This window comes from Schistocerca serialis, chromosome 4 (genome assembly GCF_023864345.2).
Source record: "Schistocerca serialis cubense isolate TAMUIC-IGC-003099 chromosome 4, iqSchSeri2.2, whole genome shotgun sequence".
Taxonomy (NCBI): domain Eukaryota; kingdom Metazoa; phylum Arthropoda; class Insecta; order Orthoptera; family Acrididae; genus Schistocerca; species Schistocerca serialis.
In genome coordinates, this window is record NC_064641.1 from 901,915,121 (window position 1) to 901,936,736 (window position 21,616).

The 21,616-nt window shown below is 43.3% G+C and overlaps 1 protein-coding gene across 2 annotated transcripts in view; it reads left to right on the forward strand.

Moving 5' to 3' along the window:
- Positions 1-21,616, forward strand: part of LOC126475063 (arylsulfatase B-like) — a 75,468-nt gene that overhangs the window by 459 nt on the left and 53,393 nt on the right. For both annotated transcript variants that reach the window (XM_050102623.1, XM_050102622.1), the window contains exons 2-4: positions 8,326-8,465; positions 14,092-14,251; positions 20,418-20,641. In XM_050102623.1, the coding sequence (XP_049958580.1) occupies positions 8,343-8,465; positions 14,092-14,251; positions 20,418-20,641 (507 nt within the window). In that variant the 5' untranslated portion in view covers positions 8,326-8,342. The remainder of the gene's footprint in view (positions 1-8,325; positions 8,466-14,091; positions 14,252-20,417; positions 20,642-21,616) is intronic.

Genomic DNA, 21,616 nt, shown 5'->3' on the forward strand with positions numbered 1-21,616 from the left:
AAGACCCGTTCAAGCATCGGGTAGTATGGTGTCACTCGTATATGCTGAAATTGACGATACCAATGTTCCAGTGTTCAACCTTCCGCCGGAGATCGATGACAACTTTCTAAAGGTCGTCTTGAATCCTTGCCGTGAACGCTGGTCTACGCAACACAGATTACAGTGTTGTACTGGAATTCGTTCGGTGGAAATGCATGTCAAACGCAATATTCCATCGCATTTACATGTGTGTGGTTTCCGCGTTCGTGTCATGTATACTGGTCAAGAGCGATCCTGCCTCCTATGTAATGAAATTGTATACTTTTGGTCTAATTGCCACCGGAGCGTTTTCGTATTAAAGCCGTCATTAATACAGCGTCACAAATTGACGGATGTTCCTACCACTCCCGACGTCGGACCTACTTCTGCTCAGATCATAATGAATAAAAAGTCAGTACTGACAATCGAGTAAATGAATTTCCGCCTCTACCTCCGCGACAGGTTCAGAATGATATTGCCCCCAGGATAGAACCTGTAACAGTGACAAACAAGAGACGCCGCACTCAAGATGTGAGTGAGGATTTGGCTGTGCTTTCTGCCCCGACCTCGTTCGAATCGATTGTTTCTACTGCTCCTCTCCATGCTACGATAACTCCAATCCATGATACGGTGAGTGGCGAAGACGTTATCCCCAGCATCCCTCCTGCTCGCGAAGTGGCTCCTCCTCAATTGCCTGTGTGTGTGTGTGTGTGTGTGTGTGTGTGTGTGTGGAGACGGAGCCCCCCTTCGTCTCTGTGTCCTCCGTTGCAGTCTGAGACGATGTAATGTCCTCCTGCTCCTTCGTCTTCAGACGCCGACGGTTTCCCGAATTTGACGCCTACAGAAACTCCTGTGGAGAATAAAATTAGCGACCAAGTATCACCTGTTGCTTTCGTAGTTCCACAGAATGCTTCCGCCTCAGTGACTGGACCTGCATTATATGTCCCTCGTTCTAACGGGCACGAAGCTGTGCCTACGTCCCCTTCCACACCTCAATCAACAGATGCTGCCATGCCACGTAGCCGACAGAAGCAGCGTATACAACCTGAATGTGTGGTGGCACGTAAGAAATCTAAGAAAAAAGATTGCAATGACGTTGGTTCTGGTCCACCGATGTCTAATTCATCTCTGGACACCGCAATGGACCTTCATGCTCAGTAGTGTACCTAATTCTGCTCGATACGTCTCGTACATCCCTGTATAGCTGTGATCAATGACCCAAGCCTACACATGCCGATTCTTAAATGTAAATCGTATGGAATCAGAACTGCGATTGGCTTCGTTGCGACAGTTCATTTATTATTCATGTGCGGGAATAGTGTTCTTACAGGAGGTGTTTTTTAGGAATTTCTCCTTACCTCGTTTTCGTATGATCTTTAATGTAGCGCCCGAATATTCTTTGGCGGTGGCACTCCTTATTGCTAAGGTGTAAATGTTGAATTCTGTCAGGGGCATAGGTTGTCAATGTTTTAATCTTACCTTGGTTCTTTTATATGCCCCTTCTCGCACTGGACGCCCAGTAGATCGTTAGCGATTTTACAAACAAGAAATTGTTTACTATTGCGTAAGAGTCCTCTGGGTATTCTGTTGCGTGATGATTTTTAACTGTGTATTGCGTTCTGCATATCAATCTCCACATTTTAATTTCTCTCGTGAATTACATCAATTCGCCCTGGCCGCTCCTTACGCCTGAAAAACGTCTGGATACGTAAATACCCGACGTTAGTTAAATTTACTCACTTTACTGCGACTTCTAGTAGCAGGTTAGATAGGTTTTACTTATCAGACTGCCTGAGCGATACTATTCTTGATGTTGAAGTCATCACAGCTTCCTTTACTACTTCCTGTGCTGTGACTGCAATTCTCAGTCTTGAACGACAGCCAAAAGAATGGTTCAAATGGCTCTAAATACAATGGGACGTAATATCTGAGGTCACCAGTCCCCTAGACTTAGAACTACTTAAAACTAACTAACCTAAGTACATCTCACACATCCGTGCCCGAGGCAGGATTTGAACCTGCGACCGCAGCAGCAGCGCGGTTCCGGACTGAAGCTCCTAGAACCACTCGGCCACAGCGGCCATCCGATCGACAACCAATCAAATTATTTCGCACTCCATGGATGTTAAACGTCGCTCACTGAGCTGACCCCTCTCTCGATGAAGTGGTGTTAACCGTGTGGGAGCGTACTCAACGGTCCGCTGGGAAATACTCCTCCACCCTTGACCGGTGGACACAGCTGGCAAAAGCGAGGCTCAGGCAAATTTTGATACTTATCTGTGGTGCCAAAGCGTGAAACTTTCGGAGAACTTATGAATATTACTGTTCCATCCTGCGTGAACTGTATGCTGCTTCAGATCACGCTCTTCGGCGAATTGCGGATGGTTGGCGTTTAAAGCCAGAATTTTTGACCATGAAGAGAATACGAATGGAAGGTTTGAATATCCGATCCAAGGCGCATTCATTGATAACGGAAGAACTGACTTCCTTATATCATTTGCTTCGGCATCAGACCCGTCACCGACGCGCTTGTATTCATTCACTCAAGAGAAATAACGGACGTATAGTCATGGCGCAAGCTGATACAGTGAGTATTTATTTATTTATTTATTTATTGTTCCGTGGGACCACATTAAGGAGAAGTCTCCATGGTCATGGAACGAGTCAATATATGAAATCATAACACGATTGTAGAAACAGATAAAATGAGATATAAAAACATATTCAGGCGACTAAGTCGCAAGTTTAAATAAAGAAAGTCAACATTGTAACACGAATTTGCTTAATTTTTTAGCTCTTCCAGGAGCTCCTCGACAGAATAGAAGGAGTTAGCTATGAGGAAACTTTTCAGTTTAGACTTAAAAGTGTTTGGGCTACTGCTAAGATTTTTGAGTTCTTGTGGTAGCTTATTGAAACTGGATGCAGCAGAATACTGCACTCCTTTCTGCACCAGAGTCAAGGAAGTGCATTCCACATGCAGATTTGATTTCTGCCTAGTATTAACTGAGTGAAAGCTTCTAACTCTTGGGAATAAGCTTATATTGCTAACAACAGACATTAAAGAAAATATATACTGTGAGGGCAATGTCAAAATTCCCAGACTATTGAATAGGGGTCGACAACAGGTCCTCGAACTTACACCACATATAGCTCGAACAGCCCGTTTTTGAGCCAAAAATATCTTTTTTGAATCAGAAGAATTACCCCAAAAAATAATACCATATGACATAAGCGTATGAAAATATGTGAAGTAGACTCCTTTTCGTGTTGAAATGTCACTTATTTCAGATACTGTATCTTACACCAGTACTACGTACACATCTACGACAACGGTGAATCCCGTTAAACATTTTACGACCCACCAGTCAGCATCATGGATACGACAATTACACCTTAACATAACGCAGCCGTTGTGACCGAGCAGTTCTAGGCGCTTCAGTCTGGATCCACGTGATCACTACGGTTGCAGGTTCGAATTCTGCCTCGGGCATGTATGTGTGTGATGTCCTTAGGTTAGTTAGGTTTGAGTAGTTCTAAGTTCTAGGGGATTGATGACCTCAGATGATAAGTCCCATAGTGCTCAGAGCTATTTGAACCATTTGAGGAAGTTTACAAACTTATAGTCAGATCGCCTTCTCAGAAGTCCCCAGGTCTGGATGGACTTCCCAAGGAATTTTATGTGTGCTTTTGGCAGTTGTTGAGTGCTACCTTTACGTCAGTTTTGAATAAAGTGTTACAGGGTAGAAAAGTGCCGACCTAATTCAAAGTGGGAAAACTTGTTTTAACCCCTAAGCGCCCTGGAGCGGCAGCCCCTAATAGCTTTCGCCAAATTACTTTGTTAAACTTTGATTATAAGACCTTGGTGAGGGCAGTTAATAGTAGGATGTCAACTCTGATGGAGACGATTGTTGCAAAACATCAAAGCTGCGTACCTGGTCATACCATTCTTAACCGCATAGTGAAGTGTCGGGACGTGGTTTCGGTTGCTGCTGTAATGTCCGTACCTCGTACTCTTGCTTTTCAAGACTTTGATAAGGCATCTGATCGTGTTCAACCTTTTGATTCGGATTCTGAAGACTGTTGGTTGTATTATTGACACACAGCAGTGCTCTCAAATCTGAAACTTCCTAGCAGATTAAAATAGTGTGTAGAGCACTTGCCCGCGAAACTGTGTGTAGAGCACTTGCCCGCGAAAGGCAAAGGTCGTGAGTTCGAGTCTCGGTCCGGCACACAGTTTTAATCTGCTAGGAAGTTTCATATCAGCGCACAGGTTCGCAGGAAAGCTTCTGTAAGGTTTGGAAGATTGGAGACGAGGTACTGACAAAAGTGAAGCTGTGAGGACGGGGCGTGAGTCGTGCTTGGGTAGCTCAGTTGGTAGAGCACTTGCCCGCGAAATGCAAAGCTTCCGAGTTCGAGTCTCGGTCCGGCACACAGTTTTAATCTGTCAGGAAGTTTCATATCAGCGCACACTCCGCTGCAGAGTGAAAATCTCATTCTGCTCTCAAATCTGTTTATGGTATTCCAGCTCCGTTGGTTGTTATGCAGTGGATCGGCATACGTCTCTCGGTACCATGAGCGATCATTGTCCACTCAAAATGGCGACGCTCCACGTGCGCATGTTTGTGGCAGTATATGTTTGCAACATCATTGTCTTGCAGCATCTCTCTCTCTCTCTCTCTCTCTCCCTCTCACCCTTAAAGCTATGGGAAAGATCAAATAATATTAATTTTGGGTCTCGTCAAATGATTATGTAATTTATAAACTTGCTTAACGTGTGTACTGAAGTACTGTATTTGTCGATATGATTTTACCAATTCTGTACTCCTGTTTTTAACATTGTAATATTCCTTTGTCACATTGTGCATAGACGTACTCATTACGATGAAGTATTCCCTTTGTCACTATGTACGATCACGTGGTACCGTCCACACACATTAGCACTAGGTTGCCTTATGAGACGTGGTCTTGTCTCCCTGTATTGTTTGTTTCGAAAGAAAGGCACCCATTCAATTTAGCAATGCGTGCGCCAATTACCTTTTTTAGCGTTTTCCAAGTATCGAGCTTGGAATAGCAGCTTGACTAAAATGAGTTTCACTGAATCAGCTCAATCTTCGTTGGACTTTCAAGTTAAAAACAGTACGAATGGGAAGCACATATGCCCCCACGAGCTTAGTCTATAAGTCAATGTTCATTAACGTTTTGTCTCTGGTTATCGCGTATGTGTGTTCCATATTTTAGTCTGTGTCCTATAATGAAATATTTCACAGTTGGAAATTTTTGCCGTCGTCACTAAAGACTTTTCCGAGATAGACTGCGTTACCAGGGATCAATGTTTGACTATTTGGAGAACAAATCAGTCAATGCATGTGCGAACATTACGGAAGGCGAACTACTCGCTGTTGAGAGAACTGTCGTTACACGTATTGACAGATGCATTGAGGTTGACGGACATGATTTTGAGCATTTATTGCATTAATGTGGTATTTACAGGTAATCACGCTGTCACAGCATGAGTTGCCAAATGGTTCAAATGGCTCTGAGCACTATGCGACTTAACTTCTGAGGTCATCAGTCGCCTAGAACTTAGAACTAATTAAAACTAACTAACCTAAGGATATCACACACATCCGTGCCCGAGGCAGGATTCGAACCTGCGACCGTAGCGGGCGCTCGGTTCCAGACTGTAGCTCCTAGAACTGGATGGCCACTCCGGCCGGCATGCGTTCTCAGAAATGATAAGTTCACAAAGGTACATGTATCACACTGGAACAACCGAAATAAAATGGTCAAACGTATCTGCGTTGTGTATTTTAATTTAAGAAACCTACTTGTTACGAACTGTTCGTCTAAAATTTTTAGCCGTATGTTTGTGACTATTACAGCGCCATCTATCACAAAGCCAAGAAAGTGGTCCAACTAAAACATTCATATTTCTTTAAGTACTACACGAATGTGTAATAAAAAATGGGGATTCCTATTTTAAAAAAACGCACTTGATATCCGTTTGACCTACGGCAGCGCCACCTAGCAGGCCAACCATAGCGCCATCTGGTTTCCCCCTTCTTTCTTTGCAGTGTTTTCGTTTGACGCTTATTTCGTGAGATATTTGGCCCGGTCACTATCAGTGGACCACCCTGTATATAGTGGCAACAGTATGCCGAGGATACTATATTTCAGGCATTACCTCTCACTAAGGACAACGAAGTGACCGATGGCCTTCATTTTATGAGCGAGAGCATCACCGTTTGCGCATAGTTGCCAGTGATTATACGCAAGCAACACTGCGTGAAATAATCACAGAAATCACTGTGCGACATACGACGAACGTATCCGTTAGGACAGTGTGGTGAAATCTGGTGTCAGTGGGGTATGACAGCAGACGACGCACGCGAGTACCTTTGCTAAGATCATGTCACCGCCTGCTGCACCCCTCCTGAGCTCGTGACCATATCGGTCGGACGCTCGACGACTGGAAACCCGTGGACTGGTCAGATGAGTCACGATTTTAGCTGGTTACCGATGATGGTAGGGTCCGACAGAGCCATGGATCCAAGTTGTCAACAAAACACTGGGAATGTTTGTTGTGGCTCCATAGTGGTGTGGTGTAAACCGATCATTGACCGTAAATAGATATATTCGATTACACTGAAACAATTTGCAGCCATTCATGGACTTAACGTTCCCAAACAACCATGGAACTGTCACATGAATCCCATCGAACAATTATCAGATAGTTCGCGCACGAAATCCTGCACCGGCAAATCTTCCGCAAATATGGACGGCTGTAGAGGCGCTAGAGCTCACTATTTCTCAATGGGACATCCAACGACTTGTTGAATCCCTGCCACGTCGATTTTCTGCTTTACGACGGACAAAAAGAAGCCCTAGACGACATTATGAGGTATCCCAGTGTGTATCTGGTTAGTAGCTTGCAACATGAGCCTCATTCCTTCCATACCGTAACTCGCAGCTGACAGTTTTCTTTGGCACTCAAATACGTTTCCATGATAAACTGCTCAACCACTGCCAATGAAGTGTTTCCTTTTGATAACAGTAGACGCAGAATAAGGAGGTAGATCAAGGTTGATAAACAGACGGGCGCTAATATCTCACAACAAACAATTAAACAATAATAAGACCGAATTTATTTTGATTGTGTCAGTCTTCGCACACTTTGCTGATGTCAAGTTGTGTGCACTATCTCTATGCCGCTAATGAATTTTGTCTTCTGCATTTTAGAGATACATACGTGTGTCATAGACTCAATCAAAATTTTATGACTGCCTTGTACAGCTCGGCTTCTTTTAAAGTTGCAAACTGTTAAAGTCGATGTTATATCCTTCGTAACTTATTTTACTGTTTATATGCGTGTTTAATACTGATAATATTACACACACCGTAAGGTTATCTAACAGTTGCTTAGTTTATGAATCAATTTACTGCCTTTCCTAGCTTCAGTGTCATTAATTTCTCTTTCCGGTTTGTTTATTCGAGTTTTGTGTTTGAGATAGGTTATGTGAGTGCGTGCATGTGCGCGTATTATGTGCTGTATCGATAAAGCTGAACGCAAGTTTTACTCAACTTCGGCTAATCAACAGGAGTTAAGGTTGGTGACTGAACATAAAGGAATTTATAACGTTACCAAAATTTCAGTGACTACCTTCAGAAAAACCCCCATTACACTAAAATTTATATTGCATACTGGCATGTTTCTCTCTTTGAGAAACATTTTTCAAGTTACCGTCGCTGCCGTTCGACTGATCATCTATGTATTAATTTTTTTATATCTTGGCCCTTAATTCTAATTCATTTCCCACATTTCACCTTGGTTTTCTGTCCTCTTTTCTGCTTGGATAATATGGCAGATAAGCTGCAGCCGTGACTAATCGTTTCTCAATTATTGTTTCCCTTTCATGTTCTATGGCTCTTATAACCACAGTTGTTTCAGTACATGTTGTGCAAAACCTTTTACTTAATGTGGAATAACAATTAACACAGAATCAATCAGAGTACAATGTTTCGGTGCTCATTATTTCATCATGTTCCGTAAATGGTAATTATTCTGTGTTATACTATTTCTTTAAATTTCATTACCTTTTCAGCAAGGTTATTTGGTTCTTCACTTCGCGTATTTGAAGTGATGTTATTTCATTATCATTTCATTGGACAGAATTTGTAGAAATTATAATTCTAAATATCCAGCTACAATACCAGTGCATGAGCCAACGCTACTAATCATTTCTTCGTAGCAAATCCGAACTTTCACTGAAATCATAAATGAATTTTCTTTGCACTGTTTGTTCCCAGTACACCACTTGTCGACCATGTATACGCTATTAGCGACAGCATGGCTGCTGGCGGCCTCAGAATACGCGGCATCAATGGCTATCTCAACGGATTCCGTAACAACGCCGCCAAACATCATCTTCATTGTGGCTGATGATCTGGTAAGTACCACACTTTCACTCTCGAGCCTTCAGTTTGGCACAACGAAGCTTAACAGCGTTTGAATTCCTTGGTGACGGACGAGTAACTATGTGAACTTACCATTTTATTCATAGCTATTATTTTTCCTTTTCTCCCATAGTCCAAGTTTCACTACCATGCGATACTGCATTCCAAAAGAACATTCTCAGAAATTTCTTTCTCAAATTAAAGGCTCCGTTTGATGTTAGTAGACTTCCCTTGGTCAGAAATGCTCTTTTTTCCACTTCTATTCTACTTTTTTTATGTCTTGCTCCGTCCGTCATGGGTTGTTTTGCTGCCTAGGTAGCAAAATTCCTTAACTTTTTCCACTTCGTGGTTATCAACCGTGATGTTAAGTTTCTCGGTTTTCTCATTTCTGCTTTCACCTTACTTTCGTCTTTCTTGGATTTACTCTCAGTCCATATTCTCTACTCGTCAGACTAATCACTCCATTCAGAATATCCTACAGGACATGAATTCTTCTTCATTTTAACTGACGACAGCATTGTTATCGGCGAATCTTATCACTGATAGCCTTTCACCTTGAATTAATTTCACTCTTGAACCTTTCTTTTACTCTCGTAATTGCTTCTTCGTTGTTCAAATTCAGCAATAGGTGTGAAAACTCCATTCCTGTCTTACACTCTTTGAATCCTTGCACCTCGTTCCTGATCTTCCACTAGTACTTTTCCCTCTTCGCTGTTGTACATATTACCCGTCGTTACCTACAGCTTAGCCATATTTTCCTCAGAATTTCGAACATCTTGCACCATTTTACGTTGTCGAACGCTTCCAGGTCGACAAAACTGACGAACCTGTCTTGATATGTCTTCAATATTTCCATTATTGTCAACCCCTACGTCAGAATTGCCTCTCTAGTGCTTTTACCTTTCATAAAGCCAAACAGACCGTCATCCAACATATCCTCATCTTTCTTTTCCAGTCTCCTGCACATTATTCTCGTCAGCAATTTGGATGTATGAGCTGTTAAGCCGATTGTACAATAATTCTCGCACTTGTAAGTTATTGCAATCTTCGTAATTGTGTAGATGATGTTTTTCCGAAAATCAGACGGTGTTAGCCAAAGAAACTGGTATAGGCATGCGCACTCAAACAAAGAGATACGTAAACAGGCATAATACGGCGCTGTGGTCGGCAGCGCCTATATAAGACAACAAATGTCTTTGAACAGTTACTGCTGTTACAATGACAGGTTATCAAAATTTGGGTGAGTTTGAACGTGGTGTTATAGTCGGCGCACGAGCGATAGGACACAACACCTTCCAAGTAGCCGTAAAGTGTGGATTTCCCCGTACGACCATTTCACGAGTTTACCGTAAATATCAGGAAACAGGTAAAACATCAAATCAGCGACATCGTTTCAGCTGGGAAAAGATCCTACAAGAACGGGACCAAAGACGACTAAAGAGAATCGATGAACGTGACAGAAGACAAGCCTTCCGCAAGTTACTGCAGATTTCAATGCTGGGCCATCAAAAAGTGTCAGCGTGCGAACCATTTCGCAAAACATCATCGATATGGGCTTTCAGAGCCGAAAGTCCACTTGTGTACCCTTGATGACTTCACGAGGCAAAGCTTTACGCCTTGCCTGGGGCCATCAGTTGATGACTGGAAACATGTTGCCTGGTCGGACGAGTCTCGTTTCAGATTGTATCGAGCAGATGGACGTTTACGGGTATGGAAACAACCTCGCCAATCCATGAACCCTTCTTGTCAGCAGGGGACTGTTGAAGCTGGTGGAGGCTCTATAATGGTTTGGGGCGTGCGGGGAGTGTGCAGTTGGAGTAATATGCTACCCCTGATACCTATAGATACAGGAACACTCTTCTGAGTTTAAACACTTCTGCTGGCCACCAAGCTCCCCAGACATGAACATTATTGAGCATATCTGGGATGCCTTGCAACGTGCTGTTCAGAAGAGGTCTCCAACCTCTCTTACTCTTACGGTTTTATGGAGAGCTCTGCAGGATTCTTGGCGTCAGTTCCCTCCAGCACTACTTCCAACACTAGTCTAGTCCATGCCACGTCGTGTTGCAAAACTTCAGCGGGCTCGCGGCGGCCCTACGCGATATTAGGCAGGTGTACCACTTTCTTTGTTCCCTCAGTGTACATTCTGTACACCAACGTGAATAGCTTTTTTGTTGACACTTCTCTCAATGATTTTAGAAATTCTGATGGGAGGTTATCTATCCCTTCGGCCTTATTCGATCTCAAGTCTTCCAAGGCTCCTTCAAATGCTGATTCTAATAGATGCCTCATCTCTGTGGTATCGACTCCTGTTTCGGCTTCTATCACGTCATCGGACAAGTCTTATCCCTCATCTAGGCCTTCAATGTACTCTTTCCACCTATCCGCTCTCTCCTCTGTATTTAACAGTGGAATTCCAGTAACACTCTTAATGTTACCACACTTGCTTTTAATTTCATCGAAATGTGTCATGACTTTTCGGTGCAGTCCTTCCGAGAATAATTTTTCTTTCGATATCTTCACATTTTCATGCAGCCATTTCGCCTTGGCTTCCCTGAACTTCCCAGTTACTTTATTCCTATGTGACTTGTATTTCTGCCTTCGTGAATGCCCTTAAACATTTTTGTACTTCCTTCTTTCATCGACCTACTCAAGTATTTCTTCTGTTACCCATGGTTACTTCGCAGCTACCTTCTTTGTGCCTATGTTTTTCTTCTAAGCTGCTGTGATTGCCATTTTTAGAGACGTCCATTCCTCTTCATCTGAACTGCCTATTGAATTATTCCTTATCACTCTATAGCCTCAGAGAACCTCGAGCATATCTATTCATTCGTTAGTATATCCGCTTCCCACTTCTTTGCACATTGATTCTTTCTGACTACTCGCTCAAACTTCAGCCTGATCTTCGTCACTACTAAATAATGATCATAATGATCTGAGTCTATATTGCCGCTGGGTATGCCTTACAATCCGATATCTGATTCCGGCATCTCCTCCTGACCGTGGTGTAATCCAACTGAGTGTTCGTTATTACTATCTCAAATTTATTGTAGAACTCAATTAGTCTCTTCTTGTCTCATTCCTAGTACTAAGATCATATTCTTCCATGACCCTTCTTTCTAGTTCTTCCCTCACAATTATATTTCATTCCATCACTACTATTAGATTTTCATCACCTTTACGTGTTGAATTATCCATTGAATATCCTCATTTACTTTCTCCATCTCTTTATCTTCGGCGTGCAACGTAGTCACGTATACCTGAACTATTGTTGACGGTGTTGGTGTGCACTCGATTGTTATGAGAGCAACCCTTTCACCGAACTGTACACGGTAACTCACTGTCTGCCCCATCTTCCTATTTATAACGAAGCCTACTCTCATTATACTATTTTCTGCAGACGGTTATATTGCCCTATACTCATGTGACCAGAAATCCTTGTCTTCTTAGCATTTCACTTCACTGAGCACTGCTATACGTAGACTGAACTCATGTATTTCCATTTTCTCATTTTCTAGCTTCCTTACCATGATCAAACCTCTGAAATCCCACGCTCGGACCCGTTGAATGTTATCCTTTCATTGGTTATGTAGTCTTTTTCTGCTGAACACCTGCCCCTTAGCAGTTTCCTCCCGAAGATCCGAATGGGGGATGTGTCTGGAGTCCTTTGCCAAAGGAGAGATTATCATGGCGATTTTTCAGTTACAGGCTACATGATGTCGTCACATATGATGTGCCTTTAATGCAGTAGCTTCCATTGCCATCTGCATCCTCACGGCATTGATCACAGCTGGTTCTTCCGCCTTTGGGGGCAGCTTCCCACGGCAAGGACAAGAGTGTGCCCTGAACCTCTATTCGAACTTCCACCCTCTTTGGCAAGGGCGTTTGCTGAATAAGGATGACTTCTTATGGCGGAAGTCTTCGGCCGCCATTACAGATAATTTTTATTCAGAAATTAAGCGGGTGGAGGGGGTGGGGATGTTCGAACACGTGACAGAGAACCTTTTGATTAGGAAGGAGAGACGCTACTCCTAGACCACGGGTGCACCCTCCTGCAGCTAACTTTCTTTAAAACAATCAGATAAACACGGATATTGCAATATGTCTACAATATCTGTTGTGCGTATTTCTGCCTATATAAATTTAGCACAGTAGACACTTCTGACAATGTGCATTATTGTGTCTGTCACAGCCAATGCGTTTCAGGAGTATTTGATTTACCCAGGCTAGTTAATTCTCACTTTTCCTCAGTAACGCCTAACACTGAGTACCCCACACCTGAAACAACAACAACAACAACAAAATACACAGTTAATAGCATGTCCACCATGGTAACCCTTCGTTAACAAATCTTTGTGTATGCTACATTCTTGTGTGATCTTCCTTTTTCTTGTCGAGCACCTTAGCTTTTCTGCATAGCGGCTTATATGAAATGTTTACAGTGTTTTCCCTTGGTGTTTACTGTGAAGAACATCCCCATAAAATAGATATTTTTCGCTTCGTATGAGCAGCTTGGCAGAACCTGGGCTCTTGTCTCTCTGTTTCGAGCCCACTTACTCTCTTATGCTATTTTGTTTTGTTCATTATCTTCCGTTTTCAGTTTACATGATTATTACTATATACTATTTAGAGAATGTACTTAGACATTTTAGTTTACAAGCTTTCCAATAAATATCTATTGATTTCTTGCCCTCTATCCCTATCTCTCAGTGGAACATTCGACATAGCCGCTTCAATATTGTTTTTCTTCTATACTTAGAATTTATCTGTTTAATTTCTGTGTTAGTATTTATATTTTCCTTTTACTGAATAACAGGCGCTGTTCATAATTACAATTTCATTTTTTTACTTAGTTTCTCGTGAACTCCTTAGTACAAGAATTATTACGAGTATCTGCAACGTGTACTTCAACTTATGATCGTCTTTCTGGACTGTAGTTGTTCGTAACGTTTCTGCCACTTACGTTAATCTCTCTACAACCATAACGGTATTCGTGTTTCCTTCGAAGTGTTCTATGTAAACGCTGCATCTACTAACAAGAATCTGAGTCTGTTTAGATACCTCGCTTACCATTTCTGTTTCTCAAATGTCACAGCGTTTGCTTGGAACCTGTTGTTGATGGCAGAGGACACTTTTTATAGTTTCGACTCGCAATCAGTCGCTTTCCTCGCTGTTCATTGCCACCTTACTCGGACAGCGTTGAATTTTATTTGAGCCTTAAATATTCAGTAAGAAACCTGTAGAATGTTACTACAATAGTGTAAAGTTGCGTAACATTTTTTGCTGAACAGTAAGTTGTTTATCTCATCCACAGACTTTTTTGGGTAAGCACTGATTGAGATGTAGCTCAATTATTATTTTATTGACACCTGGTATACATTCCATCCAACAAGAAACTAATTACTAATTACTTCAATGTCTGACGATTAAAAGCAATTATGAAAAGAGGTACAGAACACAAAACAGCAGATAACAGATCGTAATAACACTCAATGTTAAATGTCAAAAAGTACAGTTCTCCTGAGCCACTGAATGTAGATATTCACTATTTTTTATGATGTAAAACTAAGTCATTAAAAGACGGAAACATTGCTTTTTTTTTATACGAACCTCTTCCAGGGCTGGAATGACGTTAGTTTCCACGGCTCCGATCAGATTCCTACGCCCAACATCGACGCCTTGGCATACCACGGCGTCATCCTCAACAGTCATTACGTGCAGCCTGTGTGTACGCCTTCGAGATCAGCTCTCATGACTGGGAAGTACCCTATTCGCACAGGTCAGTACTATGAATGAAATGGTTCCAGTGCATGACAATTTCTTTCGATTGCGGTAGATGTTATGAACCTATTCGTGATGACGATGTCACCTTAGCCATTTATAAATTATGATTTATGAGTCTTAATCACGCATTTCCTCCCAAAAGCAAACGACATCAACAGTCAGCCATAAACTTTCTCTGGGTTATGACCAAGTACTTGCTGATTCATTCCATTTTTCATATTTCCTTTCATCATAAACATATTCCTTTATGTGGTCCTGGGAGGGTGTATGGGAAAGCTGAATTTGATAAAAGGACGTAACAATTAGAAATGGATAATTAGATCTTTTATTAACTGAAAACTGAGATTTACTTGCAGAGATACATTAACATCGACTTGCGGAGCAAATAACTGTGTTTTCAAAGAGGCACAGTTACCTTTCGGACACTGTTCTTCAGTATTTCTGTATTATTAATATCATCAGTAATTTGGCATTCACTGCTAGCTTAAGAGCTCCTCCAGACTTTCCTGTGCTCTGCGATCTTTAACGGTTCTGTACCATGTTGATCCTGTAAATTTCATAAAATCATGTATTTATCGAATGAATTCTTTGTTCCATCTACACTCCTGGAAATTGAAATAAGAACACCGTGAATTCATTGTCCCAGGAAGGGGAAACTTTATTGACACATTCCTGGGGTCAGATACATCACATGATCACACTGACAGAACCACAGGCACATAGACACAGGCAACAGAGCATGCACAATGTCGGCACTAGTACAGTGTATATCCACCTTTCGCACCAATGCAGGCTGCTATTCTCCCATGGAGACGATCGTAGAGATGCTGGACGCAGTCCTGTGGAACGGCTTGCCATGCCATTTCCACCTGGCGCCTCAGTTGGACCAGCGTTCGTGCTGGACGTGCAGACCGCGTGAGACGACGCTTCATCCAGTCCCAAACATGTTCAATGGGGGACAGATCCGGAGATCTTGCTGGCCAGGGTAGTTGACTTACACCTTCTAGAGCACTTTGGGTGGCACGGGATACATGCGGACGTGCATTGTCCTGTTGGAACAGCAAGTTCCCTTGCCGGTCTAGGAATGGTAGGACGATGGGTTCGATGACGGTTTGGATGTACCGTGCACTATTCAGTGTCCCCTCGACGATCACCAGTGGTGTACGGCCAGTGTAGGAGATCGCTCCCCACACCATGATGCCGGGTGTTGGCCCTGTGTGCCTCGGTCGTATGCAGTCCTGATTGTGGTGCTCACCTGCACGGCGCCAAACACGCATACGACCATCATTGGCACCAAGGCAGAAGCGACTCTCATCGCTGAAGACGACACGTCTCCATTCGTCCCTCCATTCACGCCTGTCGCGACACCACTGGAGGCGGGCTGCACGATGTTGGGGCGTGAGCGGAAGACGGCCTAACGGTGTGCGGGACCGTAGCCCAGCTTCATGGAGACGGTTGCGAATGGTCCTCGCCGATACCCCAGGAGCAACAGTGTCCCTAATTTGCTGGGAAGTGGCGGTGCGGTCCCCTACGGCACTGCGTAGGATCCTACGGTCTTGGCGTGCATCCGTGCGTCGCTGCGGTCCGGTCCCAGGTCGACGGGCACGTGCACCTTCCGCCGACCACTGGCGACAACATCGATGTACTGTGACCTCACGCCCCACGTGTTGAGCAATTCGGCGGTACGTCCACCCGGCCTCCCGCATGCCCACTATACGCCCTCGATCAAAGTCCGTCAACTGCACATACGGTTCACGTCCACGCTGTCGCGGCATGCTACCAGTGTTAAAGACTGCGATGGAGCTCCGTATGCCACGGCAAACTGGCTGACACTGACGGCGGCGGTGCACAAATGCTGCGCAGCTAGCGCCATTCGTCGGCCAACACCGCGGTTCCTGGTGTGTCCGCTGTGCCGTGCGTGTGATCATTGCTTGTACAGCCCTCTCGCAGTGTCCGGAGCAAGTATGGCGGGTCTCACACACCGGTGTCAATGTGTTCTTTTTTCCATTTCCAGGAGTGTATTACCAAGTCACCTAACTCCATATACATCTCAACTCCATTTTTAATACAGGCATAGTTATGCCTTCAATTCCAGTCTATTCTCTGATCAATGTATTTGTTTGCTAATTTGCTCTAATAATTCTTGACTTGCAGCTCTCCGTTCCTAGCTAAGCAACTTTCCGCTTTGGAAATCCAAGTCCCATGCTTAAAAGTTAAAACTGGTAATAAATATTGGATATAAACTTTTTGGTCAAATAGATATATGTCTTGGTTTTCAAACGTCAATTTAGTCCTCAGTGCTGCTGTTAGGTTCCGAATGCCCTCACTTAAAAAGGATGGCCTCTTGCGGGGTGGCCAGCAATAGTTTGAAAAACATGTAAAGGTTTGCAGGGTAGGTTGTGCTGAGAAGTAATAGTTGAGGTAAAATTAAATAGGTCGCGCCGTTTCCTCGTTAATTAGCATTGAAGTTAGCCAATCAGGCCGTCGCGTGTGAAAATTCATGCGCCACGCCAGAGACGCTGACGCCAAACTTCTTTGTTTGGTTTCCTAAAGGAGAACAGGAAAGCCCAACAAAAATTGGACGTTGGAGGACAGCAAGGATCGAGCCGGAGCCAAAGACTGAGCAGTCTCGTGCGCTATTATAACTGGTTCATCTATGTCAGATACAGTATCCTTAAGTGACGCTCTCTCATTTCGCAGTGTCATACCAACCTGATAAATTTTACTGGAAGCTGATGTACCCAGTAAAATTGTTGTATGGCTTGAATGAAAACTTCTTTCTCGAATGCACTCGGTATATATTTTGCTGAAACATAATAATAATCTCTGAATCTCATATAAAATAATAATTCATTCTAATAGTTCCATACTACAATTTCGTTTACAAACTGTAAGTGGTTCTTTGCGCTATACCAACGTTTAAGGCAGGTTGTGTCGTAGACTGATGTAAAAAGAAGTACAACATTTTCCTTTTCTTTTACAGTGTTCATATCTAAGCCTCTGTCTGTCTTCATTCTGCACTCCGCTGAAGCCTCATGCGGAGAAGTAAATCACAATTCACCTACTGCAACACACTACATGATATGGCTTTCCTACACTATGTACTACGTTGAAGTAATTACGAAGGTATTGTTAACGTTGTGTGAGCAGTCTGTGTGGCCAGCTAGATTTAACGTTGTGTTTTGTTCAAATGGAATTTTAAGGCATTTTTCACACAGATTCAATTGATTAACAGGTTTGGAGATTATAGTGTGAAAACGTGCGTATTCAAGCGATTCTCAGTGTCAGATCGATACTGGTGGTGAAATAAGAGAAATTCACTTTGGAACTTTTCATCCGTTTATGGGTTACGAGCCTGAGAAACACTGACCATTGATGAAAATTGTGAAACACAAAAACATCTGCACAGAATTAAACAGATAAGTCTTAATGATACTTAAAGCAGCAAATGAATCGGTTCAAACAATAAAATGGAAGAATAGTATGAAGGCTTTCGCGACCGGTTGACATATCTTCTGATAAACCTTCCGGGATGTAAGGTCGTGGTCCATGAAACTCTTCAGCTCCTAACGTTTCGTCCAGAGCTGCGCTGGACATCTTCAGGGGGGTGTATCTCCTCCGGTGAGTCTTGCCGACTGACGGGTCGGACGTCTGCGAGCGACTTATATATCGTAGAAAGTGGGTGTGACCAGAGTTACTGGACGAAACGTTAAGAGCTGAAGAGTTTCATGGACCACGACCTTACATCCCGGAAGGTTTACCAGAAGAAAATGGAAGAATTTCGATGTCCAAAAAGAAAATGTCAGAGAGATAACCACTACTAGAATGTAACACTCCGATCAGCGGATTTGGTTGGTAAATGTAACATATCAGTTTGAAGGTAGTGTTATGGAAAAGCTCTCTTCAAATCTCACACTTAATTACAGGGATTATTAGAATACGACCAATATAGTACGAAAAGAGGACAAAGTGGCTGAATGGCCTTTGATTATCGCCTCCAAGCGAAAGGTATTCCTTGGTACTACACACATCAAAAAAATTTTGCATCACCCCAGTTCACAGAACTCCTGAAGATAGACATTGACTGGATATTGTATCACAGACACAGTCCTTTTGACTGTTCAGAGATGTCACTAAACCCGCCAAAAGATGTAAACAACTATGCATGAGCAGCGCCTATTAGACAGAGGGGGTCCGGCAGCCGGTCAGTTCCAGTCATTCCACCAGGAAGGAGGTGCATGGCTCGTGTTGTCTGTAGTTCAACCATGCCTAGACGGTCAGTACCGTGGTTCGATAGCATCCGCATTGTTATTTTTTGCCAGGAAGGGCTCTCAACAAGGGATGTGTCCAGGCGTCTCGGAGTGAACGAAAGCGATGTTGTTCGGACATGGAGGAGATACAGAGAGACTGGAACAGTCGATGACATGCCTCACTCAGGCCTCCCAAGGGCTACATACTACTGCAGTGGATGACCACTACCTGCGGATTATGGCTCGGAGGAACCGTGATAGCAACACCACCATGTTGAATAATGCTTTTCGTGCAGCCACAGGACGTCGTGTTACGACTCAAACTATACACAATAGGCTCCATGATGCTCAACTTGACTCCCGACGTCCATGGGGAGGTCCATGTTTGCAACCACGGAACCATGCAGCGCGGTACAGATGGGTCCAACAAAATGCCGAATGGACAACTCATGATTGGCATCAAGTTCTCTTCACCGATGAGTGTCGCATATGCTTCCAACCAGACAATCGTCGGAGACGTTTTTGGAGGCAATCCGGTCAAGTTGAACGCCTTACACATAGTGTCCAGCGAGTGCAGCAAGATGGAGGTTCCCAGTTGTTTTGGGGTGGCATTGTGTGGGGCCGACGTACGCCGCTGGTGGTCATGGAAGGCGCCGTAATGGCTGTACGATACGATAGTGAACCAAATTGGTAGCATACTGGCGAGGCCTTCGTCTTCATGGACGACAATTCACGCCCCCATCGTGCGCATCTTGTGAATGACGTGACCCACAACCGCTCTGTGGGATCTACATCGAATCACCGATGAGGAGTGGGACAATCTGGGCAAACAGTGCCTTGACGAGGCATGCATCAATGCAAAAGAACGTGCTACTGGTTATTAGAGGTACCGGTGTGTACAGGAGTCTGAACCGCCAGCTCTGAAGGTCTCGCTGTATGGAGGTAAACATCACATGTGTGGTTTTCATGTGCAATAAAAAGTGCGGAAATGATTTTTATGTTGATCTCTATTCAGATTTTCTATACAGGTTCCGGAAGTCTCGGAACCGAGATGATACAAATCTGTTTTTGACGTGTTTATATTCAAACTACCACTACAGAGCAAAATCCAGAACGGAGGGAAATTTGATCGGCATGTGTTTATTTTTGTCTTGCTTTCTCGTGAGAAACTTTTGTGTTGGCCTGCACTTCCTGTGTATTTGTGTTTGTGGAATGGTTCAAATGGCTCTGAGCGCTATGGGACTTAACGTCTGTGGTCACCAGTCCCCTAGAACTTATAACTACTTAAGCCTAACTAACCTAAGGACATCACACACATCCATGCCCGAGGCAGGATTCGAACCTGCGACCGTAGCAGTCGCGCGGTTCCGCGAAACCACCGTGGCCGGCGTGTGTTTCTCGAAGAGTACACTGAAATATGCATGTCGTTATGTTAGTCAGAGAGTACACTGAAATATGCATATCGTTGTGTTAGATAAACTAAGGCGATAAAAGCGTAGCAAACGCGGAGGAACAAAGCACTTGTCAAGAGAACACGAAAACACTATTCGTAGTTAGAAGTTTAACTGTAACGGTTGCAACTATCATAAGTATACGTAATGTGACTACGTTGAGCATCATATGCTATGCTGAAACTCTGTTATTTGTGACGAAACCGATAATTTAGACGAGTAGTTGCATGAGTCGGAAGTAGGTTCCAGTCCTACAAAACAATAATAGCTTAATGTAATGAAAACAAAATGATTTCCGAAAACTCTATAATAAAAATTAATATCATTGTCTCCATAAAGAAGACATACTCAGCATTCACACTAATTAACAAGAATTTTCCTTTGTACTGATAATAATTCTCCACATTGGAAGACTGTACATCTGCTAAACCACTGTCGAGAAATGGTTGTCTGTCAACAGGTATGCAGGGGCAGCCCATTTCTCCCGCTCAGCTTCGCGCGCTGCCCGAGGGCAAGATCCTGCCGCAGTACCTCAAGGACCTGGGCTACGTCACCAGAGCTGTGGGCAAGTGGCACCTCGGCCATCACTCAAAGAAGTACACGCCAACGTACCGCGGGTTCGACTCACACCTCGGCTACTGGAGTGGTCTGGTTGGCTACTATGACTTCATAATCCAATCTGGAGTAAGTCTGTATACGTATCGGGGAAGAGTCCCAGTGACATTTTACTCTTGCAAGTGGGAATGGTAGTAGCAAGAAGTAACACATAAGGAATAACATCCGAACGCCTGGCCAACTTTCGGTACTCATATCTGGAAAAAAATCTGCTGTCGACCAGGTCAAACCTAACAATCATAGAGTGGTAAATGGATGCGACTAGAGGAGAGACGGTGATGACATGTAAGAAACGCAGATCAAAGTTGGAGTATGAAGATGACTGAATAGTACAGAAAGAAATGTTACAGGATTACGATGCGTCTAACGCCTTCAGGATGTGTTTCATTGTGGGAACGTGTTGGCATTTAAAATGATAATGCCTAAGACTTACGTTCCTTTCTCCATGTAATAACAGTTTCGAAGAAACGAAGATCTAGGCCAAAACAATACCACAAGAGTCAGAATCCAGTGTTATTTCAACCAAATCTTAGATTTCCAATAGGTCTACATTAATTACTGTTATTATTTATCGAAAAGTACAGTAAATGAAACGAATAAGTCACATCAAGCAGTTCAGTGTATTCCTGTTTTCGTTAATGTAATTATCAATTAGGTTTTATTTCCCAGGTTTGATTTATAGCTGGATCACGAAGTGATGGTTTTTGATCAGTATAGCAGACAGAGCTCTGTATAAACAATAGATCAACATCAGAGCAGGCGGAGGCGTCTTGGACATCTGACGCTTTAAGACCAAGTGTAAAACCCGGAACGAAGCAGGACCATATCTGCACTGTCAGACATTAACGCTGTAACACAGTGAGACAAACGTCAGGTTGTCATGGGGTGTACCACACGTTTGAATACGCAAATCAGCAGCATTTCAGCGAAATCGCATGCGGTAAGTAGCACTAACATCGTCGTCATTCTAAACATAGGGAAAGATTACGCAGCGGATATCTCACTCAGATATCGCATTTGGGTGTTGATTTTAGAGATCATGTT